Source organism: Triturus cristatus, chromosome 11 (assembly GCF_964204655.1).
Source record: "Triturus cristatus chromosome 11, aTriCri1.1, whole genome shotgun sequence".
Taxonomy (NCBI): domain Eukaryota; kingdom Metazoa; phylum Chordata; class Amphibia; order Caudata; family Salamandridae; genus Triturus; species Triturus cristatus.
The window spans coordinates 131860745-131886694 of NC_140594.1; the positions used below are offsets into that span (position 1 = coordinate 131860745).

The window sequence follows — 25950 nt, forward strand, 5'->3', positions numbered from 1 at the left end:
CACCATTCTGTTGTTACTGCGGCTTAGGGGCTATTCTAGGTCCAGGACTCCGGGAGCCAGCTGTCAGTGCAAGGCGAGCAGCCTATTATGACACCGTGTGGAGATGTTCACGATCCTGGCTCCGCCTGTCTGGCCATGCTCACCCTGCTATCATTACTGCGGCTTAGGACCTACTGTGGGTCCGGATCTCTGCACGACTGGCTACTGTACCGTGGTCTGGCTGCACCCACCCTCCTGTTGGTACTGTGGCTCAGGGGCCCTGGGTTCCGGCATCCACCACCACTGGGCAAGCGATGAACCCGCTTTCTTTATCGTTCAGCCCCACTCACTTTCTTACAGTGACCAAGGACACGGCAGGCCCGTAGGGTGGGCGGCCAATTTCTGCAGGGATTACTCTGTCTTCCGGCCGCGGTGACCTCCTTTGCGGACGGGCAAGACGACCCACACTTCCCACTCCATCCTGCTGCTGCCGGGTCTCGCCACCGCTCCCCTTGCAGTTGTTCACCTTTTAAAGCAGTGGCCATTACCACACCATCCAGTGCCTGTCTCCACTTGTTGTCCTCGGTGGCCCAGTGTAAACGGCGCGGCTCTGGGGATCAGACGCTGTTACAATTGCCTTGGCGTCTTACTATCGCTGCGAGTCACGATGTTTGACGGCTCGCAGTCACCGGCACCTCGTCCCCAGTCCGCCGATCCTGGGTGTTGGTTGAGCCGCGATGGATTAGCTTCGGTAAGCTAATAGGCAAGCGAGACTGGAGACTCTGCCATTTTGATTGTTGTAATCACATTTTCAATGCCGATCTGTGGTGAGTTTGGGCAGATTACGTGTCTTACCTTGGGGCTTGAGAATCCGAGGGCTAAATCCATCGAGTGCATGGGTTTTGAGCCAGGATTTATGTTGGATTTTGGCCGGATAGCGGGTGAGGGTGTCAGAGCCACGCAAGTGTGCGGCCTTTCTCTTCGGCTGTGGGTCAGGCCCCCCCAATCAGACTAATCTTATGCCATTTCTCATTTTATCCAATGTTTTGCACATTAAATAACACAATTTATTATTATAATAAAATAGTAGGTGCGGGTGAAAGAACAGCAATAATAAAGGCCATTATATTTCCTATATGTGGGGTAGGAGGCGGGAGTGGAGAAGAATAAAGAGAAAGGCGTGACCACAGAAAGGAGGGAGGAAGTCGCACCAAACCATTCAAATGCTGAGCGTACAATCTTTGCAGAGGTGTCTGAGCTCATAGGCTGCGGACTCTGGCATCTCCCACTTGGTCCCACCGATCGTGGGTGACCTCGGGAATGAGGGTATGCCAGTGACTCCCGTGAACTGGTCAGGGGCCGGTTGGGAGGCAACCAGCATGGGCAGATCAGTAGATCTTCCCTCCAATAAACTGTCTTCAGAGTCATCTTCCCCTTCAATATCATGACTGTGTAGTTTAGTAATCGTACTACCCCATATCTAAAGGTCCTGCTCTGCATCGTTGTCTGTACGGACTTTCCAAAGTCTACATTCCTCAGCCATTGTCTACTCCAGGAGATCAGACAGCCAGTTGGTCCCTATCGGAGGAGTTGGGCTTGCCCAATGTATAGCTATGCACCTCCAGGCTAATGCAAACCCTAACTGGGCAAATTTTTACTGCATTTTTCCCCCTTAGGTAGAGGCAACAACCCCAACAGGCAATGTTGGATCGTAAGGTCTGCATTCACATGTGTTACTCTGCATTTCACACAGCACCACATCCTAACAAGCATTGGCATAGCCAATAGGTCTCACCTTTGGGACCATATAAGTGTTTAGCCATGCAACAGTTGATGTTGCACAAAGGATATTGTGCTGCATAACTAAACACTTTTAAGGTCCCAAAGGCGAGACCTATTGGCTATGCCAATGCTTGTTTTATTTGGGCTTAGCTACGTTGTATTGCAGGCTTTATTCCCCAGCCGCTGTATTTTTACAACATTTAAGGCACAGAAATTTTGGGGGACTAATTCTTCAGAAAGAGAACGCTTTGTGTCTCATCTACGAGAAACAATACTTTGGGATATACAGAGTATATTGGGTATTTTGGGACAAGGGGACATTGTATAAGCATTTCTGGCAGCTCTTTTTGGGGACATGAGGAGTAAAATAAAAATAAAAATCTTCCTGCATTATTGCAGAGCGCTATTTCTGCAGCGTCATGATGTTTTCTGAAGAAATGTTTTGTGATGGGAGAAAATTATTTCTACTTCGCAGCCAGTGATTCTGCTGAGCAGAACATCCATCCAAGGACTGACCTGCCTACTACGTACTACTCCATTTATAGCGCCTCTTCTTTTAGACGCTCCCGCTGTAGTAAATGTTGTCTGTGAAGCGCTCTGCAAAGCGTCGGAACCCTTTACTGGATGAAAATTATATCATGTGCACCTTTTGTAACTTACCCGCTCTATTGTAAAACGCTCTGACGCCTTTGGGTAAAGTTTGCGCTATATAAAACTGCATTCGATAAATGAATAAAATGGGCAGATGCCTCGTTGGGCGCTAGGGGCGATAGTGCACTTGGAGACCATTTGAGCTTTTTGATGAATTCAAGAAGAAATGGACAGTGCTGTGGGAAGTATGCGCTATCAGGGCACCCCGTGTGCGCAGTGACTTACAGCCTGGCGTAGCTGCGCCAACCTTCCGGAATTCGAACCCTTCTGGGAAACTTACAGAACACGACAGTTTAAAAAACCTGAAAATACTCTGCAACCATGGAAAGCATCCTTCCTTCTTAGAACTCTCAAAACTTTATTTGCAATACTGGTCGGTAAATACAATACTGCGTTGTTTATTTTTTTGGGTTTTTTTATATAGCGCAAACTCGACCCGAAGATATTGGGGCGATCACCAGTTGTGTTGCAGACAGACACATTCATTTTAGGCACGGAGAGATTTGTCCAGATTTCCAGGATGTTGAGCCTCCTGCCAAGACCGGAACCGGTTCCTCAGCTTCACTGTCGGCCGCTCTAGCCGTTACGCCTCCATTAATAGCCTCTGCCAGTGACACTAGTAACTAGTGCGGGAAACTACCCGCAAGTGCTTCGAGTTGACATTCGTCATTAGGAGGAGCTGCAACAGTAGGAAATTGAAAAAGGGTACACCCGCTGCCCACCTACTAAAAAGAATAATAGTTCACTACTGATTTCACTTCTTGGTGTAGAAAGCGGAAACAGACACAACAACCAAACCGCTCACAAGACATTACCGCACATGGGTACACACAAACACACCCGCGCGCGCGCACACATACGTTGTAACAGAAAGTCGTATACCTAAATATATTGAAGTACAGGGCCGACATAGATATAAATACAAGGTATAACTATGGCAAAGACATAGGCAAACGCACAGTCCGAGAGGCACTAAAGGCACACACAGTCAAACATGAATAAAGACGCAGGCAAACAGGTGAGGGCACAGGCATCCAATCTTCACTTCCCCGGAAGCACTAGAAAGCTAGAATTACTCCAGCATAAATATTAATGGACCTGGGGATATCAACTCACTGTACAAGGTGCGGACAGTAATGCTCCTAATTACAGTAAAAACTAGAACTGCCATCTTAAAAAGTAATACTGTACTGTGTCAGTGCTTGGAGATCATTCAAGGGAACTTCCCAGACAAGTACAGAGACTGCACCAGGCCAGTAGCCCATGGCTTCAATCTGCCACCAGATTACTTTTTCAGACAGGCTTCACGTTACAAGATACATTCAGACAAATGTATAGCAGGCCAGGGCGTGTGACCAGCACTCCAAGAAGTTCGGAAGTTTAAGGGATAGAGGTTTGTTTTATACCCATTTAATGGAAGCATGAGCAGTCACAGAGGAGAGAGTTTGCATTTTTATGGCGAATGCAGGGTTCGGACAGAACCACTGGAGGCATCACGTTTCCTAAGCAGGTCGGCGTTTAAAGACTTTACCCACCTCCATAGCTGTGTGGTAGGTGTGCTGGAGCCAAAGTGTGAAATTCTACCGGGCCATGTTCACCACACGCACCCCAGACTCTGAGCACATCTCCTGCATGTGCTTCAAGGGCACGCGGCCTGACCGCGTGCCCACCCTCGCTGCCATGGGAGCAAACCTCCACCCTTAACTCCGAGTCACTTCAAAAACGCGTCACAGATTGTTTTGGCGTTTTGTGCGGTGTAAAATGTACCTCACAGCTGCCCATCTCAGCTTTTTAGAGACCACGCAAAGATACAGCAATGGGAACACAAGTGTCTGAAAATATAATGTATTTAAATATTTTTTTTGTTTTTATACAGCACAGTTGAGACCTTTGCCAAGTATTTTAAGTGCTCTGTATATTTGAGAAATATATAAAAAAATCCTTCCATCTTCAACATACTAAGAACACGTATGCAAGGAGATCACGAGAAACATTTAAGTGGTAAGATGTAGGTCCTGCTCGTTTACACATGTCAGGCACACACGGCAGGAGCTCTAAACCAGCAGCGCGAGAACATTCAATAACAAGCACGTGAGTGGTGCGCGCGCACGCCACAGCAAGACATCTGTCTTGCATTATCACGCACACATCTGTGCACGATAATTAAAAACAGATGTGGCCCGCAAACAATAGGCCGTGGGAGGAGCAAAGGCTGGACATGCACCCGCCTTTGCCCAATTGCGGGCTGTCTTTCTTAGAAAGACGCACTCAAAGCCCATTAGCCTGTGAGGAAAACAAACACACGCACGAGCGTGTGGTGAGCTTTCTGAAGCCCCTTACTAAAAGTCTCACAGGACAACGCATGTGCGCTGCTCTAGGCTCGACCTAAAAAGGGCAAAGCAGTGCACAGGTCCTTGTGACGTCCGAAATCAGCCAGGATTACATTACAGAACATAAGACAAAGAGGCAACCGAAAAGCAGTTAAGTAGTCAAAGAAATATTCTTGAGTCTTCGATAATGATTACTTCTTTAATGGTTTCAACCAAGTGCGCACACAGTCAATGTGTTTCTCCCTGAACAGGGCTTCATCAGGGCTGCAAATGTAACATGTTTACATCAGTGTACATGTATCAGTGATATCTAGTATATACAAAAACGTTCTCGTGAATGCATTGTGATAACCTAGACAAGGTAACAATCAACCACTGGTCCAAAAGCAGGGTGGTTTAAGCAGAACACTGGACACATCTGCATCTAGGCCAGTATACTCAATCATGAAACCAATATTGAAACACAAGCAGAAAAAGACTCAAGAAAACAAGAGGAAACCACGAGAAGAGCTGTGAATCTCGAAGAAAAAATGAGGTTTCGGGGAAAAAGCACAGGAACCCAGAAAGGTACACCCGTGAAATGAAAGGTGTACGTTTATGTTGACAATTCAACAAAAACCATGAGTAACGAACAAAGTGCAGTACCCCAGGTGTGTAGGGTGCATGTCGGAGGTGAATAAGCTGACCTCCTTACCAATGTGAGCACCACCCAGCGGTTTGGTAGAGTGCCTGGTGGTACTTTTGAGGATGTGTTCCACTCCAGATAAAGTAATCTATAGAGACGAAAAACCAGTATAAAAAGTCAATAGACCTAGAAAGGCTAGTATGCTAGTAGTGTAGAGGCTGTACCCCCTAAGGAAAAAACTATTATAACTTGGAGTTTGAGTACTTGAAAGGCGCTGTTGGAGAAAGCTTATACTGCTGGTGTGTGTTTTTTAGCACCAAGCTGGTATTGTTGGAGCGGGCTAATATTACCTGCATCCTTCAGCAGTGAGAAGGCACTGTTGGAGAAAGTCACACTTCGGTGGTCCTGCTCCACATGCAAGCATTCTCCTGTTACCTTTTGTGTACTTGATGCAGCACCCTAAGTGGCCAAGGGTATTCTCCGATGCGAGTCCCTTGCTCACTGTGCCATCGGAAACAAGCTAGAGCTGGCAGAAGAGCCTCATTTGGGCTGAAACCAGTCTTGGTTTGCTTGTGTTCTGGTTCAGAGTGGTCCTTTCTTGACAATTCAGCTAAACTGTTCCCATTGGAGCTGGGGCAAGACTGATATGCATATTGCAGGGTCCAATCTGAGGTGGCATGGTAGGCAAAATAACTGTGGGTTGAAATGCTACTCCAAGCAATTTTCAGTGGTTAGAGTTAATACAAGCATCATCCCATCACCTTTTGTGCATTTAATGCAACGGCCTAAGTGGCCAAGTATATGTCCAGATGTAGGGCCCTTGCTCACTGTGCCACTGAAACAAAGCTACACCCGACTGATGAGGCCCCAATCAGAGCAAAATAGGTCTTGGGTTGCTTATGTTACAGTTCAGGGAGGATATGACTCGGCAGTTCAGTTGGACTGTCCGGATGGAGCAGGGTCAAGACTGATTCGCATATGGCTGGGTGTAATCTTTGGTGGCATGGTGGGTAAAAGAACGATCAGTTGGAATGCTCCCCCAAGCGATTGCCAGTCGTTAGACTTATTGCAAGCATCCTTCCTTCACCTTTTGTGTGTTAACTGCTTCACGGGTGAGGCACTGCTGAAGGACAATCCCACTAATGTTTTTTTTTTTTCTCTTTTAACACACTGTTCTGCATATGGCTCGAGGCTGGTCCCAATCTGAAAGTATAGAATGGACCGTTATTCCCCTGCCTGTTAGAATGAATGAATTTAAATATACGGCTAGTACTAACCATACCTGGCTCTTTGTATCTACAACTACTGGAGTCCTGCAGCACTGAGAATGCATTGATGAAAAAGCTCACATTGCTGTTGTGCTATCCCGCTGAAAAGTCACTCATTTAGGAACTGACACAACCGGGAAAGCTATAACGCGGAGGGAGCATTGATGAAAAAAGCTCACACTACCTGAGGTTCCATACCCCTGAGATGGCAGTCTTAGAGGAAGCAAACACTGTTGGGTACAATTGTCATACTCTTGGCCTCTGAATGCTTAATAGGATGGCCTAGTGAGGGAGCAGGATTGAGAGATATGGTCAGGGTAAAGCAGACTAAAAACCCTGAGAGGAAAATCCTTCACAGTTCTGGACACCAGGGTCTGGAACCTACTTCTCAAGGAGCTAAGATTTACGGATTCAGAAAAGATTTTTAAACGGCAGCTCAAGACTCCCTCAAGACTGATCAAGTTTGACTAAGGTTACACTGCCACATTCATTACTGCTTAGCGCCAGGATGCTCCTCAGGGAGTGGCAGTTGCACTTAAGAAATACAATTGCTCTTACTCAAGATGCTAAGCTTCGAGTTGCATACATCATGCTGAGTGGCTTCATTTGCTATAACTTTGCAACAAATATTAGTAATGCAGCTCAAATCAGAAAAGGTAGAACCTGTCTGTTTCATTCCCTGTTCTAACAACGAGAGGGATTTATTTGCTAGTCTCTACCTCCGCAGAACAGATGGTCGTGAATTCATAGATCACAAGTCTTCAGTCGATGGCTTGTGAGTGCAGAGGGACTGCATTGAGGTAGTTTGGTATCCTTCAATTAGGTGTAGCAAGTTCAAGTCCAATGTTTTTCAGTGGGATAGTTCCTTGAGTGATATCCAGTGTAAAGTTGTTTGGATGATGTCTTCCAATTGATGTCTGCAGGTGATGAGGACAGCACAGCATTGAAGTCTGTGGGTCGTCCTACCTGGGAGATCTGTATAAGTGCCATTGCAATAGTCTAGACTGATGTTGCATCTGCATGGACAGGGTTGAAAGCATGAAGGCGAGTTACAAGGGAAAGTCCCATACAGCGAAGGTGTTCCTGGTAGAAATTTGGACTTGAGAGATGAATCGGTTTAGATTTGAACAGTAAAAAGATGTTTTGTACTTTTTGGGCTGATTGAATTGATTTTTAAGCTGAAAACCAAGTAATTGTGGCTTGCTTAATGGGAAAACAATGAGGCCCGGAGGACACTGAGGTAGTCCCTGTCATGTTGAGGCAAAGTAGTCATTGTTATGAAAGGTGCGGTAGTGGTAATCTGTGTTTACACACAATAATTCTCCATATCTCCTCTTATTCCAGGTCCTTTTCCCCATGCACATTTCACAATGTTTTTCCTTGTAAAATATGCATGGGGCTATAAACTGTCAAATGCCAGGCTCATGAGCAACTTGGCGCACCAATTCAATCAAATGAGGATTTTTGAAAATTTTGCTATGAGGGCCAGTGTTTTCTGTTGCATTCGTTCCTGAACATGCATCACACCATAACTTGAAGTAGCTCAGGGATGACAATAATTTGTAGATGGTGGATATTTTGGAGATAAAGAAGCTGATCATGACCTATGGATCCTGTTCTCCTGGAATGATGTGAATTTTTCTTCCCACCTCAACTTGTTCAGAAAGATCTTTGAGGAATATGTTGTGGCTGATTGTGTTGAAGTCTTCTGAAAGGCCTAGTAGTATTAGTGCAGAGACCTGGCATTTGTCCCTTGAACATAGTTGTTTAAAACTGCATTCATATGAAGGCTAGCCGTTCCTTGACAAGGACCATGGGTGCTTAGTGAAGATCAGAAATTAGTCTCAATTGATTTGTTTGTACTGATCTCCATGTTTTTCTTCAACATGGTTGTGATGTTGGCATGTTTCAGCAGCAACACACACTTCCCAAGGCAAGTAAAGCCATTCTAAAGAAAGGTGATGGGTGTTACTAGGATTACTATGACTAAGTCAGCAGCATTAACAGTGCTCGTTTCATTGGAGCTTGAAGTAAATAGGATGGTGGTCCCTTCTTCATCGAGATCAGGTGCATACTTCCTTTATAGTGAAAGCCAGTGAGATATTTGTCGCTATGACAGGCTGAAAGGCAATGGTTTGAGAGGTCCTGTCTTTTGTTGTTCCTGCTTAGTAGGGGTCAATGATAACAAGTATGTTGAAACGTAAGATTCATGTTTAGTCTTTGAAATTTGGTTTGGCACATCTTCTGTTAAGAAACATGTGACAAAGTGGATTTTGGAAGCCTCATAAGAGAATAGTAGATCCTTTCTGGAAGGGCGGTCCGAGCAGATTTGGATTCTACCTTCCTCCTGCCCTCAGCTGGTCACAATGGGTGTCCCGCAGGGTTCTTCCCTTAGTCCCCTCCTATTTAATATCTATGTGACTCCTCTGATATATCTAGCAGTGGAGCTGGGGGCTAAGGTGATGGCCTATGCGGATGACACGCAGCTGCTCTACACCTGGGCCAAAGGGGTGGACTCTGTATCTCAGGTCCAACACTGCCTTTCATCAATCTTTAAATGGCTGGCGAATGCACAGCTTAGGTGCAGCGAAGGGAAATCGGAGATTCTGCTATTTGGCACATTTACGTCGAACTTCAGAGAGCAGCTCTGGCCTTCCGAGTACCCGCGTCCGACCTCTACTGGGAAGCCAGCAAAAAATCTTGGGGTTTGGTTTGACAAAGAACTGTCCTTTGTATCACATATTAAGAATCTGGCTGGTGGCTGCTTCTGCTTGCTTAAATCCTTTAGAAGATTTTTTTTTCCGTCCTGCCTGCTGCGGCTAGACAAACCATCACATGCGCGCTGATCTTGTCTCGTCTGGATTATGCCAATGCTCTTTGCTGGCATTCCGGGCTACCTGTTAATGAAGTTACAGGTGGTCCAGAACACTGCAGCCAGACTGTTATCCGGTCTGTCAGCCAGGGACAGTGTCCATAACCAGTTGCGCTTATACCACTGGCTGCCCTTAGCAGCCAGAGTGAAATTCAAATGACTGATTATGGCCCACCGCGCGCTCCATGGGTGTGGCCCTCTACTTGCAGAGGCGTGTTTCCTTCTATGCTCCTGCGCTCTCTTTGCGATCTTCGTCCCTATGCCTTGCCCAAGTCCCATGTTTCAAGCGCCAGAGGATGGGGGGCAGCTCCTTCTCAGTTAAAGCAACGGTTGCATGGAATGCTCTTCCTCTGGTCCTACGCTCCATCCAGGATCCAGTTGCATTAAAAAAAAAAAAAACATCTTATTCACTTGAAGTCCTTTGCCTCACCCCTATGGTCTCGCGCCGGGACATTCACGAGTAGCCGTCCACGTAACAAATTCATATAACATAACTGTTGGGACTGCTAAGCGAGTGTGGTATGCTTCTGTGATCAAGAGCGGGGCTTGCTTATCCAGTTGGTGAAGTATTTGGTGTACTCCTCAAGTAAAAGCTCACATTACATTCAGAGTCAGGTTGATAGGTTAAAGTGAACATCTATTTAATTATTCATATTTACTATTTCATAATAAGTTAAATTTAAGATAATTGTAAAAACTAGGATGAGAGATCATGTGTTGGCTGATTCCAGTTTTAGATGTATCTTTAGTAACAGTTATTTTAGCATGAGAAATAACACTTGCAGACCAGGTTACCATTTTTGGCGGTTCTAAGCACACCTGCAGTGAGGACACCATCAGACTGAAGACTAAGAAAAGAGATGCAGTCTTGTTTTTATCTTTCTTTACACTACTGTCTATGCATCTGGGGCCTGAAACAACATCCCCTTATCCACCAGGACTCCCCGAAAGCTGATCCAATTTGAGAAAGTGTTGAAGACTCTCCTCTTTAAAGAACACTACATCACAATGCAGTAACTGTCCACAACCCATTTTCCTCTCCTATTGTTAACTGTATGCTCATCTTCGACCATATACGGCACTGTGCTGCCTCTTTTCTACGTTTGTGTTATAGAACTACCATATACTAGAAACAGTTGATATAGTGGTAGATTGAGGTCTAGTTATAGCATTAAAGGTACTTTTATTAGTTTTAGTGGTGCCAGGAACAATCGTAACAGTACAAGTTGCCATAAGGGCTTGTAAAGTACTAGTTCTGGTAATATTACATGGTGCACTACTTTCAGAAATAGGAGCACCATATTGGCACCAGGTGTTATAAAAATAGCAGTATTTGTAATAGTACAGCTACTGTTAATTTTAGAATATACCCAAATGGAGCTTTGGGAGTTTAATGTCAAACTTTTCAGGTTATACCTTTGCCAGTGACCATTTCCCTATAAGTGTTCTATATTGTTAACTTTGCTTCACAGATTCATCTACTTCATTAAATGAGCAGGCACTTAACAGTTTACAGGAAAACTAAAATCAAATACAACATGAAAGTTGACTGCCCCCCCTCCCCCATTTAATAATAATCAAATGGATAGCACAAATTATATTACTAAAATAACCTGGGGATATTCTAGGATTGAACAACATCGGAAACCTGGAAAAAATGTAAGGTGCAGTCCAAGCTGTACACTTCACATAATAAACAAAACGATTTGCAACTTCTAATGACTGAAAGCAGCTACAGCACATGGTGATTGATGGATCATTTGGTCCCTGAATGCACTGGATCTTGGGCAAGTCAGACAGGATATGGATTTGAGAATATCTCAGCAAGTATTTTCATCTTTCTTGGAAGACCTTACCTCTGCACAGAATAATCAACATTTTTATAATGAGGTTTTATTAATAAAATTACAAATCTGACCCAGTCAGTTTAATACAATTCATAAACAACTGTTGAGTGTCCACCCTGGATCAGGTCACTGATTAAACACATTTTTTTAAAGGGTAATGGAAAGAATGCTGCTCAGTACAGATTAATTTTCTCTTGCTTAAATCTTCTAAGATATTTTTTCTAAAGTTGTTCTTGCATGCTGTGTGTTAGTTGATCAATTAAACTTGATACAGATGGACCTGCCTGGCTTTCGCCCTGATATGAATACTCTTCTCGGAGTCTTTTCTCTCTGGCATGTTGCTCGAATATTGACTTTTGCTGGTAAGTTGTTTACCTGCTTTGTAGATTTCTGGGTAGCATTCGGCTCGGTGAAACATAGGTTTCGATGGTCCAAGTTTGTTCGAATGAAAATTAGGCACACCTTGTTAAGTTTAATTTAACTGCTGTTTACATCAGCAAGAGTTATGCTTGGTACGGATGATACTGGTTTGATAACATAGAAATGTTTTATGAACTTAAACAAGGCTGTGGTTTAGTGCCTCTCTTGTTTGTGCTATTTCTTTTGCTGATCTTCTACTGGCCTTGTTGAGTGTCTGTTCATTTTCACCTGAGGTTCTGAATAAGTACTTTAATATGTAGACCACATTATCTAATTAGAAAGTGCTGCAGTAGGTTTCACATGTCAAATTAATGACGTTGGTTACTACTATAAAACAAATTGTTCAATAACGAGCACTATGAAAATTCACATTTTTAGTAGGAAGAAACATTCTTTACATGGATTTTGGAGGTTGTTAAATTGAAAGTTGTGTCCCAGTATAAGTATCTTGGAATTTTAGTTAAACGTAACTTCGCAGGGAACGGGTATTAGGACATTGTGAGAGGGGGAGCACTCGTGGCAATGGATGTCAGGTGAAGATTTAATGGTATCTAATGGAGCCTTTTTGTTAAGGCTGCAGCTTAAAACATCAAAACAAAATGTTCTCCCTTACGCTTTGTGTGTTGTGTGTGTGTATGTATATATATGTATGTGTGTGTGTGTGTGTAAATATATATATATACTGTAGGCTTCTGTGTCTGCCGCTTTTCGCCAGCTGCTTTCTCGAACATTGCCTCCCGTGAAGTTGATGAAGCCAGCCTGACTCCATCCCGGGCCTCGCTTTCATGAGGTGGGCTCTCTCGCGGCTGAGCTCCAGCCGCATTATATCCAACAAAAAAGGTGACAGGGTCTCAGCCGCGAGAGAGCCCACCTCATGAAAGCGAGGCCCGGGATGGAGTCAGGCTGGCTTCATCAACTCGAGGCAATGTTCGAGAAAGCAGCTAGCGAAAAGCGGCAGACACAGAAGCCTACAGTTTGTCAACCCACTTGGGAAGTACTATTGATTTTATTTTTTCTGCACATCGAACTAAACTCACTTGAGGTGTTATACCCTGACACTACGAGGACCAGAAGGCCATGGTGATGGCCACGCCCACTGAGGCAGGTTCCTTTAAATATTTGGTGCAGGACTGTGCTCGATGTAGCAGGGAGCCATGCCACTGATGAAGGGAACTTTGGTTTCAGAAATGTGTCTGGAGGGCTCAATACTAGATGGATTTTTTTTTTTTTTAAATTTTTTTTTTTTTAAAAACCTTTATTCGCATAAATCAGATACACAGCTATTCAGCCGACATCCCGGAGGTTCGGCAGCTAAACAATCAACACGTGAAGTCCTCCATGGCTCTAATGCAGGAGAATGACAAAGGTCTCATTTTTGAAAACTACCTACAATAAACACAACAAGCAAGGCAGTATACACCACAAAGTCGTGCCAGTTTCCAGCGGGGGCGCGGCCCCATTTCCAACATCAAATCAAACCACCGACCGGGAGGATGAGGGAGAGCAGAGGCATTAACAATCTAACGGAGGTGCATCAGAAAAACCCAAGTCGGAAGTGAGGCTAGGGGGAAAGTTGCTCCTCTGGCGGTTCAATGGCAGGAGGCAGACATATGCCTCCCCTATATTGGTTCCAACTTCCCCATACCTTACGCCATTTCTTAGGCCTCCCCCGTGCACTATACACCGTTTTCTCCCGAAACATGCTCCAGTCCATGTTGTCCTTCCATGCATCCAGGGTGGGCGGGCTATGGGATCCCCACAGTCGTGCTATATCTCGCTTAGCCACCATATTGCCTAGGGTCACCCATTGAGTCTGCGCTGCGTCATAATCCGTAGGACCCCACACATTCAAAAGACAGCGCCGCGCCTCTGGGTGCAGTACTATACCCATGACCTACTGCATCACCACGTGAATCCGCTTCCAAAAGTCCGCAATCACACCACACTCCCATATGATATGTAAAAAGGTGCCCACCATCCCGCAGCCCCTCTTACATAACCCATCCTCGGAAAAGCCCATATGAACCAGCCGGGGCCCAGTGACGTAGACTCTGTGCAGTATCTTAAGCTGGACCAGCCGTAGTCTGGCGGGGATCGCGACCTCCTTAGGAGAGGAGACGGCGTATTGCCAATCTTCATCGTCCAGCTCAAGGCCGTCCCTAGTCCACTGATCCCGAACCCCCATGAGGAGGTCGGTCCGGACATTCACAAGCTTTTTGTAAATTAGGGAGATTGTGCTCTCCGGCATATGGCCGTCCAGGATCCGGTCCTCCAAGGGAGAGGACTCGGGCACCCTCTCCCCCTCAACGAGCACCGACCGCAGCGCATGGCGCACCTGCGCATACCGGAAATATTCCGTGCCCTCCAGCGCATATTCCGTCCGTAGTTCGTCAAACGACTTAATCCGCCCCTTGGCCAGCAGGTCGCCCACCCTGGAGATGCCAATCAGATCCCATTTCTCGAATCCCTTAGAGTGCCAAAGTTTCCCCAGCATATCTGAGTCATACAACGGAGTGGCGAGGGTGAGCCTATCTTTCCAGCCCAACGAGTTCGTGACTGTCTTCCACACATTCACCGCCACCCCGGTCGGCCCCGTGAGGGACCCAGCCGGGGGCCTCGAGTAAAGTGCTCTATAGTAGCCACCCCCACGCAGCAACCACCGGTCCATAGCAAAGCCGGGGCTAAGCGCCGGGCCGTAGACTCCATGGTTGATCGCACTCAGCTGGGAGGCCCAATAGTATCTTCTGATGTCGGGAAGCGCGATACCCCCATCGTACCAAGGAAGAGTTAGTTTTGCTATCGCTATACGTGGACGGCCGTCCCACAGCAGCGAGCGCTGGAGACTCTCGACCTCCCGAAAGTAGCTGGCCGGAACCAGCTCCTGGGTGTTCTGCAGGACATAGAGAAAACGGGGAAGAGACATCATTTTGAATAGCACAGCTCGGCCAAGGAGGGAAAGCGGCAGCCGCCGCCAGCCCGCTACATCTCGCCGCAAGCGCGCCAGCGGAGGGACCAGGTTCCTCTCATACCGTACCGTTGGGTCGGTGGAGATATAAATCCCAAGATACATGAAACCCTCCCGGGCGATCTGGATCGGGCAATTCCGCGGGGGAACCGGGACGTCTCCACACAAGGCATACAGATATGACTTCCCCCAGTTAATGGTTAGTCCCGAATTCCTCCCGAAGGAAGTCAAAATGCCGCAGATAACTATGAGGGACTTCCGGGGTGAAGCGAGATAAAGCAGGATATCATCGGCATAGAGGGAGATGCGGTCCTCGTGGTCAGGTGACCAGCGAAGCCCCCTCACCTCCGGGTGCCATCGTATCCAGGCCGCCAGCGGCTCGAGAGCAAGAGCAAACAACAGCGGCGACAAAGGACAGCCCTGCCTGGTACCTCTCCCCAGCCCGAAAGGGCGGGATGCCCTACCGTTGACCGCGACTTGAGCGAGAGGCTCTTCATATAATAGTCTCACCCAGCCCATAAATCCGGGCCCAAAGCCGAATTTCGCAAGCGCAGCCCACAGGTATTCCCACTCTACCGTATCGAAAGCCATCGTTTCGTCGAGCGCTGCCACAACGGCCGGCTCCCGCAGCGTCCCCACCCTTGCGATCACTCCGTGGATGCGCCTAAGGTTCAACGCGGTGTTACGATGCGGGATGAATCCGGATTGGTCAGGATGGATCAGATCACCGATCACCCTGACCAAACGGTTAGCGAGGATTTTAGCGAGGATCTTCGGCTCGGCATTAAGGAGCGAGATCGGCCTATATGAGCTGCACCTGTTCCTGGGCTTACCATCTTTATGTATGACCACGATTGTTGCCAGGCGCTGGTCGCGTGGGAGGCATCCCGTCTCCCGCGCCTCCACGAACATAGCTCGCAAATGCGGAGCGATCTTATCTGGCCGGAGTTTGTAGAACTCGAATGGCAGGCCATTCGGGCCCGAGGCCTTGCCCGAACGTAACGAACGGATAGCCCCCGCGATTTCGTCGACTGTGATATCGCCATCAAGATCATCCCTGTCTGTCGGAAAGGCAGGGCAAAGCAAGATCACGCAGGAGTTCACACGAATCCCCCACTGGCCTGTCCGACACGGAGGTATAGACCGTGTGGAAGTAATCCGCAAAGCACTGGACAATGCCATCGGGCTCCGCGACAACGACGCCATCCTCCGTCACGAGGTCCGGCACAACACGATTGACCCGCTCCTTTTTATCCAGCCACGCGATTAATTTCCCGGCCTTGTCCCCGACGTCGTACAGACGGCCCCGCTGTTCCCTACTCAAGGCTTTGGCCGCATCCGTCACAAGGGCCTTGTACTCCGACTGCTTAAGGGTCAAATTGTGCAGCGCCGCCGCCGTAACCTCCCCCTCCAATGACAGCTCCAATTCCGCGATCTCCGCCTCAATCTGAGCGACCTCCGCGTCTCGCCGACGCTTGGCCGCTACTATCAAGGAGAGGGCCTCTCCCCTAAGCACTGTTTTGAACGCTTCCCACAAAGACACAGCCGACGTGACCGAGCCGAGATTTTCCTGGAAGTAACGATCGACCGCCTTCAGCACCGCACTACGAGTCATCGGGTCCCTGAGATACCACGGGTTAATTGGGGCCACCCTACCCCCCATTCCTCTACCAACATCCATACAGATCCACACCGGCGAATGGTCAGAAATACCCCGTGCCATGTGCCTGGCCTCAGAGACAAAGGAGGCGTGTGCAGCTAGGGTAAGCACATAATCAATTCTGGAGAGACTGCCATGCGCCCCGGAATGGAAAGTGTATTGCCGCTGTGTGGGATGCAGTAGTCTCCCAACAATCAACCAGTCCAAGGGTATCTACAAAGTCCGGAAGCCATTTCTGAGCCCCCCCCCGAGCTCCTTGGCGGGTGTCTGTCAAGCAATCCGGAGCCTACCGCATTAAAGTCGCCACCCACCACCAACATTCCCTCTGGGAGATCCAACAAAGTCCTTTCTAAGTCCGCAAGTGTGGAAGGTTGCAGTGCAGGAGGGACATAAACCGACACCAGGACCAGCGTCCTGCCCTCCCACCTCCCCGCTACAGCCGCAAAGCGTCCCCTATCGTCAACAGTAGTGGAGTCAACCTCGAAGGGCAGGGAGGACCTGACGAGTATTCCAGCCCCTCTAGACCCCGAGGAAAACCCGGAGTGTGCAACAAACTTGTAGCCTTTCCTATTGAGTGCATAGCACATGTTACCAATCAAGTGCGTCTCTTGCAATAAGACAATATCAGGGGTACATCGCTTCAGGAATTGCAGGACAATCCCACGCTTAATACGATCCCCCAAGCCATTTACATTCCAACTGAGTATTTTTAAGCCCCTACCCCCCATCCCAACATGTAAGGAGACCACCCCCCCGCGTGGAACCGCACTAGAGTCACAGAAGCTTGCATCCTTACGCCTTGCATAACCAAAAACAACAACAACCCCAACATCAACCCCAATCCACCCCCCACCCTGCACCCCTGCGTAAGCTCTAAAATGCCCCCCAACTTGCAGTGTGCCTGTCGCCCCATACAAAGACTAATCTACAAAAAGAACCCCAGAGGAGGAAAAAGCTCCCATACTGCCCCCGCTACCCCCCCCGGACTGTCACCCTCCCGGGGGAACCGGAGATCTGGTACTTAAGTCCAGGCTCATTGTTCATCGCCGCCACCGTCTGCTCCACCGGAGCGTTCCACGTTAGTCCGTCCTTGGGGCAATGTGTCCAGCCAATCTCCGACCATGTCTGGTGATTCAAAAAAGAAAGTCCGCTCCTCGAACACCACACGCAACCTGGCCGGGAAGAGCATGGCATATTTCAGTCCCATCTCTCGTAGCCTTCTCTTGACCGCCAGGAAGCCCTGTCGTTGCTTCTGTACCATCTGGGTAAAGTCCGGATAGAAACTTACAGTGGTGTTCTGGAATAGCGTCGGGCCGGACACCCGTGATGCTTGCAAAATGGCATCACGGTCCCTGAAGTTAAAGATCCTGGCGACAATTGGCCTCGGAGGGGCCCCCACCCTGGGCCTCCCGCCAGGAACTCTGTGGGCCCGTTCAACAGTAAAAAACTTACTAAGGCCTTTGGGCGCCAGATGGTTCACCACCAGGTCCTCCACAAACAGGTCCACTGACTGTTCCTCCGAATGTTCCGGGACCCCAATAATGCGCACGTTATTGCGCCTTGCGCGGCCCTCGAACTCTTCCAACCGTCGGGCAAAGTGATCATTTGCAGTCCGCAGGGTACGGACTTCCAGCTGAAGGCCGGAGACGTCGCCCAGGAGGCCTGCAGTCTTGAGGTCCAAGGACTGAACCCGCTCATTAGTTTTCCCCAGGTCTGCCCGAATCAGATTGACGTCGATCGATATGGCATCCACTTTATGCGCCAGGGTCTCAAATTGTTGTCCGATAGAGGACTTCATCCCCTCGATGGCCCTCATGATATCTTGCAGGGTTGGTTCCACGGAGGGGGGCGACACGTCCTTCGAGGCCTCCAGTGTCTGTCCCGATCCGCCCGGTGACCCCTTCTGGTGGGCATAGCGGTCCATGTTGTTAGTCTGGGTGTAGCCTCCCCGCCTGGTACTTTTGGGCTTCTGTTTTTCGGCGTCCGATTTACTCGACATCGCTATCTGCCGCGGGGACAATCTCTTTGCCCATACAGAGTAGACAACCGTGCAGCCAGTGACTGGCGCTACCCACGTCCAGGCCGGGCGCGGTGGAGACAGGAAAGCGAAAGTGAAAGTGAGGGCACCTTCCTTCCGACGACTCGCCCCTCGCGTGGCCGCTGTTGTTCAATTAGTGCACGGGCACTGTGCCAACGCAAGTCCCGGGCACCTTCCGGGGAGTAGGCCACAAACTTCCAGGCAGTACAACTTCGGTCTCCGGTGGGCGATTTCGATCCGGACAACGGCTCTCGCCTCAGCAACGGCTCCCCTCCAATATTCCGGGCATCAAAAACAGGATACTAGACAGGATATCTGCCGGAGGGAGCGAGGGTCTCGGGAGCTCTAGGCTCACGCGGCCATCTTGATCACGCGCTAAGCTCCTCCAATACTAGATGAATGTTAGTGCAAATTGTCTGCCGTAAGCTGTTTCCATTAAAGAATCGAAAATCATCACGTACCTGCGGCTCTCACTGGGGCTCACCTTTTTTGTTGGATATATATATATATATATATATATATATATATATATATATATATATATATATATATATATATATATATATATTTTTTTTTTTTTTTTTTTTCATTTCATTTTTTATTTAGCGTGAACATGTCCCTTGGGTATCAGAGCGCTTTACAATTCATGTCATCAATCATTTCAAACCGAACAGAAAGAGGAAGTATCAAACACTGTAAAAATTAGTACATTTCGTACCTGGGTAAGACAATAAAAGCAGTAGGACCAATTGAGTATAGTAATGTACAGTCTAGGTGTATTCATAGAGATATACAAGGTCTACTGTTATATACGTTCCTGTCCTGTTCAGGTAAACTCCTCTGACTGATCAAATTGCAAATTGTCATTCACTCCAGGATCAGTGGGGAGGTCTGTTTTGGTATCTCTGGGATCCTTCTGGAGCAAGCTGAATCCCTACCTGAAAAGGACTAGGTAACACCTAGCAGCTGACGGCGATGTTGATGATCAGTAATTGGTTATGGTAGGAAATTGCTCATTAGGAAGATCTTTGCTTCCCTCTTGAAGATTAACGTGTATGGGATTCTTCTATTGTTTGTAGGAAGTGAGTTCCTGATTCTGGGGGCAGCTCTGGAGAAAGCTCTGTCGCAAGTTTTTTTTCTTCTGAAAGATGGAATGTTTCAACATCGGGTCTCTGGCATTCCTGGATGGTCTGCCTCCTCCAGATAACTCAATTTTCTGGGCTAGGTACATTGGTGTTTTGTAGTGGAGTGCTTTGTGAGTAATACATGCCAGTATAAGCTCAATTCTGGCTTCCTATGGCTACCAGATTAGAGCCTTCAAGTATGGAGAAATGTGGCTGTATGTTCTAGAACCTGTAATTAGTCTTGCGGCCGCACTGAGATGAGATTTTAGTGGTGCTGTGGAGAATTTGGGCAGTGTTGTTAAAGTCGTACAGGCATATCCAATCATCTAGATGACTTGGGACTGATCTGCTAATTTGAGGTCTGATGTTCCAATCATTGGTTTCAATTTTATAAGGCATCTCCGTGAAAACGGGCACTTTTCGCCATTGATTTGATGTGGGTTTGCATGTTTAGATTCTTATTTAGTTTGATTCCTAGCAATTTGGCCGGGTCACCTAGGACCGGGGTGCAGTTTAGGGCCGTGATAAGTTTGGGCCATTCCTTAACATCCGAGGAGCTGTTTAGTGGGGGATAATAATAGGAATTCTGTTTTTTGCGAATTTAGTTTAAGATGGTTGCTTGACTAGCAATGTAAGAACACCTTATCTAGATCTTGATGTAAATCTGGGTGTTGTCTGCGAATATGTGATAGGAGATGTTGGCATGCTGGAGAATTTCTGTTAGAGGTTCGACATATAGGTCAAATTGTGATTGAGATAGTGTTGAACCTTGCGGAACTCCAGTAGAATTAGGGGATGGCGGTGACAGAACCTGGTTGACCATGAATCTTTGCATCCTGTTCTGTAGGAAGGATTTAAGCACATTTCCTGATAATCCAATCCTGTTTTTAAGGAAGGCTTTTATAGTCGAGAGTTTTGGCAGTAGCATTCTGGTCATATAACTCGAAGGCCAACCATTGTGCTTTATTTTTAGTTTTTGTTTTGTGGTGTGCATGGGAGCATAATTTTGGGATGACATATGATAGTATGTTTTTAATTAGTTATGGTTATCAAGCAAACTATAAATGCTTTGAAAAAAAATGTTTAATACAATTAGGCCTTTTGCAGTCTGACCTCAGTAGTCGAGTAGCTGAGTTTACAGTTCTTGGCTAAACGTCATACTTAACAAGCACTGCTTGGCCTTGGCATCTTGACCTGGCAGGCTTTTATGAAAAGTAAGCATCTTTGGGCAATGTCAAAAAATATATTTTCTTCTTGCACTTCAGGGGAAAGGTGAGTTGGGCTCCATTTCTGGTGCTCTAACTAATTTTGTATCTTTTATTGAGTGGGATAATCTACGATTACAAGTAACTTTGGACAGTTACATGTATGTTAACAGAGTCCATGGTGTCGGTATAAAGACCTTGTTGTTAATGTTAGTACAGTCTGAGAGATGAATGGCGATAACCATTTATCTGATTGAAGTTCCAGATTATTGTAGCTCTTGATAATGCGACTGGGATTTGCTACCGTGATGATCTTATCAAACATTTGATGACTCGAGCGCTGAGGTATGTACTTGTGATAACATGTCTGCTGATTTATTTCACCTATCATATGCCCAAAGTTTAATAAGCCAGGTGTTAAGTATTTTAAACAATTTTACTTTAAATATGGAATAAGGAGATATTATAACTTTTCATTTTACCTATGACCTAACAAGTACAGGTGTTTAGTTTTCCTTTAGACCTCTTAATGAAAATAATGTATTCACTATTGTTAATGCTGGTCTGTGTTTTTAACTGTTGTGTTTATATGGCCATTTATTTGTCTAATCAACTTCTTTTAAACTTGAAACCTGACACCTACGGCCTTAAAACGATACCGGTCAGACGAACGTACAACCGATATAGTTTCGGTAGTGGAACCGCCCGACAAGTAATTGGCGGTTCCACCACTGATATTATGCTGTGACTGCCAGCACGGTTGTCGGAGATACATAGCCTTTACCATTGCGGCTTGTGCTATGGCCCAGAAAAGGGCCACAGCCCAAGCTGCAGTGGTAAAGGGTATGTTTCTAAACACCTATCCACCTTGTTCCAGGTACCATTAGGTGCCTGGCACATGGTGCATAGATGTTTGGGGGGGGGCACTGCATGTGCACCCCCGCCACACAGCGGTGGCCTAGGGGAATGGGGGCCCTGCTAGGGGCCCCCAAAGTAACTTTCCGACAGCCTTTTAATGTCGGAAAGGCTGACATGGAAAGGAACATCGTAATTCCTACAATGGTGCCACTGCAGGCACTGTCGCCATTGTAGGGATTAGGAACCCTGTCGGAGGCAGCGGTTTGTCCCTCAGGCGACATTGCTCCAACCGCCGGCATCGTAATCCGGTAGTTGAACTGATGCCTTGGATGTCGGGCGGACCGTCACCGATGGCCTGTCAGTGGAGGTCCATCCTACTAAAGCCCCTAATTGCACAGGTGTTGTCCATTTTAATCCATAATTCCCCAGCTCTCCTTTTCCATATCGGATACACCTGGTTTAATTTATTTGTCATTAAGAATTCACCAAATCACATTTTTCATCCGGGATCTGCTGCTTCAAGTGGTTCTCAACAAGGATTCTCTTGCCCCCAGCTATTTCCATCTGAAAGGCTTTAGGTAGCCTGGCTTTAAAAAAAAATGTATCTGGGTTTTCATCTTCATCCACTAAATTCAATTTGTATATTTATTCCTTTTTTTTATTTTTATAATCAGTTGTCCCACAGTCCTTGTGGCTTTCATGGCATGTACAGCACTTTAATTTTCTTAATGGCTGTATTCTCATTTTATGCAACTTTTTATTTTTTTTAAATATTTTGTATTTCTTTTTAATTAAAAGTAAATGCAACATGTAAACAGTTCTGCCAAATAAAGCTTCATGCTAAATGCAGCGCTCACAATTCAAGAACCAACAGATGCTTTGATCAATATATTGTTGTGCATCACATTGCAGACATGTGGATTTGAGAACTACAGCAGACCTTCTTTTTTTTTTTTTTTTTTTTTTTTTTTTTTTTAGTTAATAGTATCCTAGCAATCAATATGGATCATATTCAGTATTTGCGGGTCCTGGGCTGGGATGCAGAAATGGTTGTGTGCATATTTTTCGGGTTGGAAACCGTATTTTAAAGTGCGATGGCCCTTGGTGTTCAGTCAGGTTAAAAGGCACTCGTATGATGATGATGAAATGTTGACTGTTTCTTAATGTAGGATGGAGACACTGGAAGAGTTCGATAAGGAATGCCCACTCACGGCCACGTTTTGCCAGCTGATATCCACAGAAGAGTTTGAAGAACAGTCTATAGCATACACAGAACAAGCCCTCCGAGAACTTTATAAATCAATGGATCAGACCCCGAGGCTGTATGAGCGGGTGATCCGCAAGAGAAAGCAACGCGAGCTGGAGAAGGCCAGCATTGCTTCGTTCATTGAGGTAACCCATCTAACTACATTTGAAGCCTTGCTCTATTCATGTGGATTTGTGGGAAAGGAATTTTTTGGTATCAGTGTTATGGTTAGTGTAGCTAACTTGTGCATCCTCATTGTAAATTTTTGTTTCAGTGCTATCATACATAAATTGTATTGCTTTTAAACATATGATGACACAGAGGCCCTCATTACGATGGTGGTTGATCGGGCCACCAACAGCCATGGTATCGGGCAGGTGACCGTCCGATAATAAGTCGGTGGTCCCACCTGCCCTATTAGGGCAAGACTGCAATGCATTGGGCCGTAAAGTGCCCAGGAAAATGGCTGCAGCACAAGGAGCAGTAGAAAAAGGCACTTGTGGTGCCTGGCACTCGGTGCATGGCATTGGGGGGCACAGCATGTGCCCCCAGGCCCACTGAACCGTGGGACTGTCATGAAAGGCAGTCTGAAAAGGACATCCTAATCTCTACTGTGGTACCTGCGCAGGCACCGCCTTCATTGTAAGGATAGGAGTCCAATCACCGCCCCAGTGGTATCCTGTTGGAGGCGACTGTCCTACACCCGACCTCTGCGCTTGGATCACCGGTATAGTAATCTAGCGGTGAGACCTAAGCCCAGGATATCTGGCGGGCTGGCAGTGATGGTCCACGTGCCATTGTAATGACCCCTAGAGACATTTAAAGTGTGACATTGCGATGGAAGCAGTAAGAGTTGTTAGCGGGTTCGTGTGAAACGGGACAGTCAATAACGAGAAGGGCCAGAGCAACGGAGTGTAGCTTTAGGAAATAAGTGAGTAGTGCAGTAGGAACTGACAGGAGAGGGCTGTAGATAGGCTCTGTGCAGATAAAAGACAAGAAAGGGGCAGGTACTGAGGACCTTTCCAAAGGTAGTGGAAAAGTTAATGGGACGTTCATGGAGGAAAGCTACACTGGCAGGAGAAGGAGATAATAGCGTGTTAGAAGGAGAGCTGCTAAGACCAGAGGAACCTGATGACCCAGACGTGATACACAATCTTAATCTAAAACAACACTAATATAAAAGCGTAGTCGAAGATGGGGCAAAATCTCTACACAGGGATAACTTCGGCAGAATATACGAACTAAGGGCTAGAGCTGGGAAAATACTCACATGGCTGGACTGCTGCGACCATGCCAATTGTCTGGTGGCCGAACTAACAGATGAAGTGGGAGATTCGATTACTGATTCACAGAAGATAGCAGAGGAATTTGCCAAACATTATAGTCAAATGTATAAATCTCACTCTCAAGGCTCGATTGGGGACTCAAGGGCACTGTTGGCGGATATAGAGCTCCCAGTTTTGTCGGAAGATGATTGTAACTCATTAGATAGCAGGCTGACTAACGACGAAGTGGCACGAGCCATTCGAGATTTACAATCTGGAAAGGCAATGGGCCCTAATGGCCTCCCTATCAAACTTTATAAACTGAAGCAAGATAGAATCGCCCCTTACCTTAAAGCTATGTATGGGGAAAGTCGTGAGACTGGCCAGCTCCCCCGCGACCAGGGAATCGCTACAGCTGTGGTCATTCATAAAGACAGAAAACCCAGAGACCGCTGCTCTTCATACAGACCCATTTCATTGTTAAATGCCGAGGCGAAGGTTTTAGCCAAATTGCTAGCTACACGTCTGGTCAGGGTAGTCTCAGGACTGGTACACCCAGACCAATCCAGCTTTATTCCGGCTAGAAATACCTCTTTGAATCTTCGCCGACTCTATGGGGTTCTTGGAAGGGCACATACGCTAAGGGAAGATGTGGTGGGGATGTCCTTAGATGCCACCATGGCCTTTGATATGATCGAATGGTCTTACCTATTCACGGTGCTGGAGAAAATGGGGTTTGGACAAAGCTTCATTGGATGGGTGAAACTCTTATACAGTAAACCATTAGCACAAGTGGTAGTGAACAACAAAAAATCTTAGACAATTTCTCTTGGAAGAGGCATGAGACAGGGATGCCCCCTGTCTCCTCTGCTCTTTGCCCTAGCACTGGAGCACCTGGCCGGCTGGATCCGGAGAGACTCGATTATTAGAAGTTTGAGATAGTCGGAGGATTGGGAGGATCGTATCTCCCTATATGACAATGACCTCTTACTATACCTAGCATCTCCAAGTGCCTCGATAAACAGGATCCTCGATATATTCAATACCTTTGGCAGATACTCCGGATATACTATTAACTGGTCAAAATCGCTAATTTACGTGCTATGGGGAATGTTCCCAAAGCAGCTCAGGGGATATACAATTGCAGAGGCAAGGCAGGGTTTCACATTGTGGAGAAGTGTGGCTCACTGGTTAGAGTAGGCAGACCTGGAAGCAGAGGTCAGCCCGGGACCAGGGTTCAATTCCCGGCTTGGCTGGGTCTTGAGTCCATAAATTGTCCATGGACTCGATAATTCTCGCTCCAGTGCATACTCGATTCATGGGTTCACACTCTGCGACTCTGGGCAATAGCTTGCTTAATCTCCACAATGGCCCCTCGCGGCGGGATGCCTGGCTTTCACCTTGTGATATCTCACAGGGGAATACCAGGACGGGTTCCCTAAGCAAGCGCTTAGAGACCGGTTGGTGATTTGCGCTATATAAATATCTGCACACACACACATACCTTGGCATATATATTACCATGGACCCCGGACTATCATACGATCGCAACCTTCTGCCTCCTTTGCGGTGTCTTCACAGTGACGTAGAGCACTAGAAGACTCCCCCGCTGTCCCTATTGGCTTGGGCTGTATTATTTAAAATGATGGCGCAGTTCCGTTTTCTGTACGTCCTACACAACTCACCAGACCAAATCCCTGCGTCCTATTTTGTGGCAATTGAGAGCGAGCAAAGGGGCCCTCCTTTGGGTGGGAGGAGTGCCACGAATATCATTCCCGAGACTGGTGCGCGGCTGGTACGATGGGGGAATAGGGC

At 46.9% G+C, this 25950-nt stretch overlaps 1 protein-coding gene across 2 annotated transcripts in view; it reads left to right on the top strand.

Moving 5' to 3' along the window:
* Positions 1 to 25950, top strand: part of LOC146783521 (uncharacterized) — a 327300-nt gene that overhangs the window by 46981 nt on the left and 254369 nt on the right. For both annotated transcript variants that reach the window (XM_085633493.1, XM_085633494.1), the window contains exon 2: positions 22794 to 23016. In XM_085633493.1, coding sequence (XP_085489619.1) covers positions 22795 to 23016 — 222 coding nt within the window. In that variant the 5' untranslated portion in view covers position 22794. The remainder of the gene's footprint in view (positions 1 to 22793; positions 23017 to 25950) is intronic.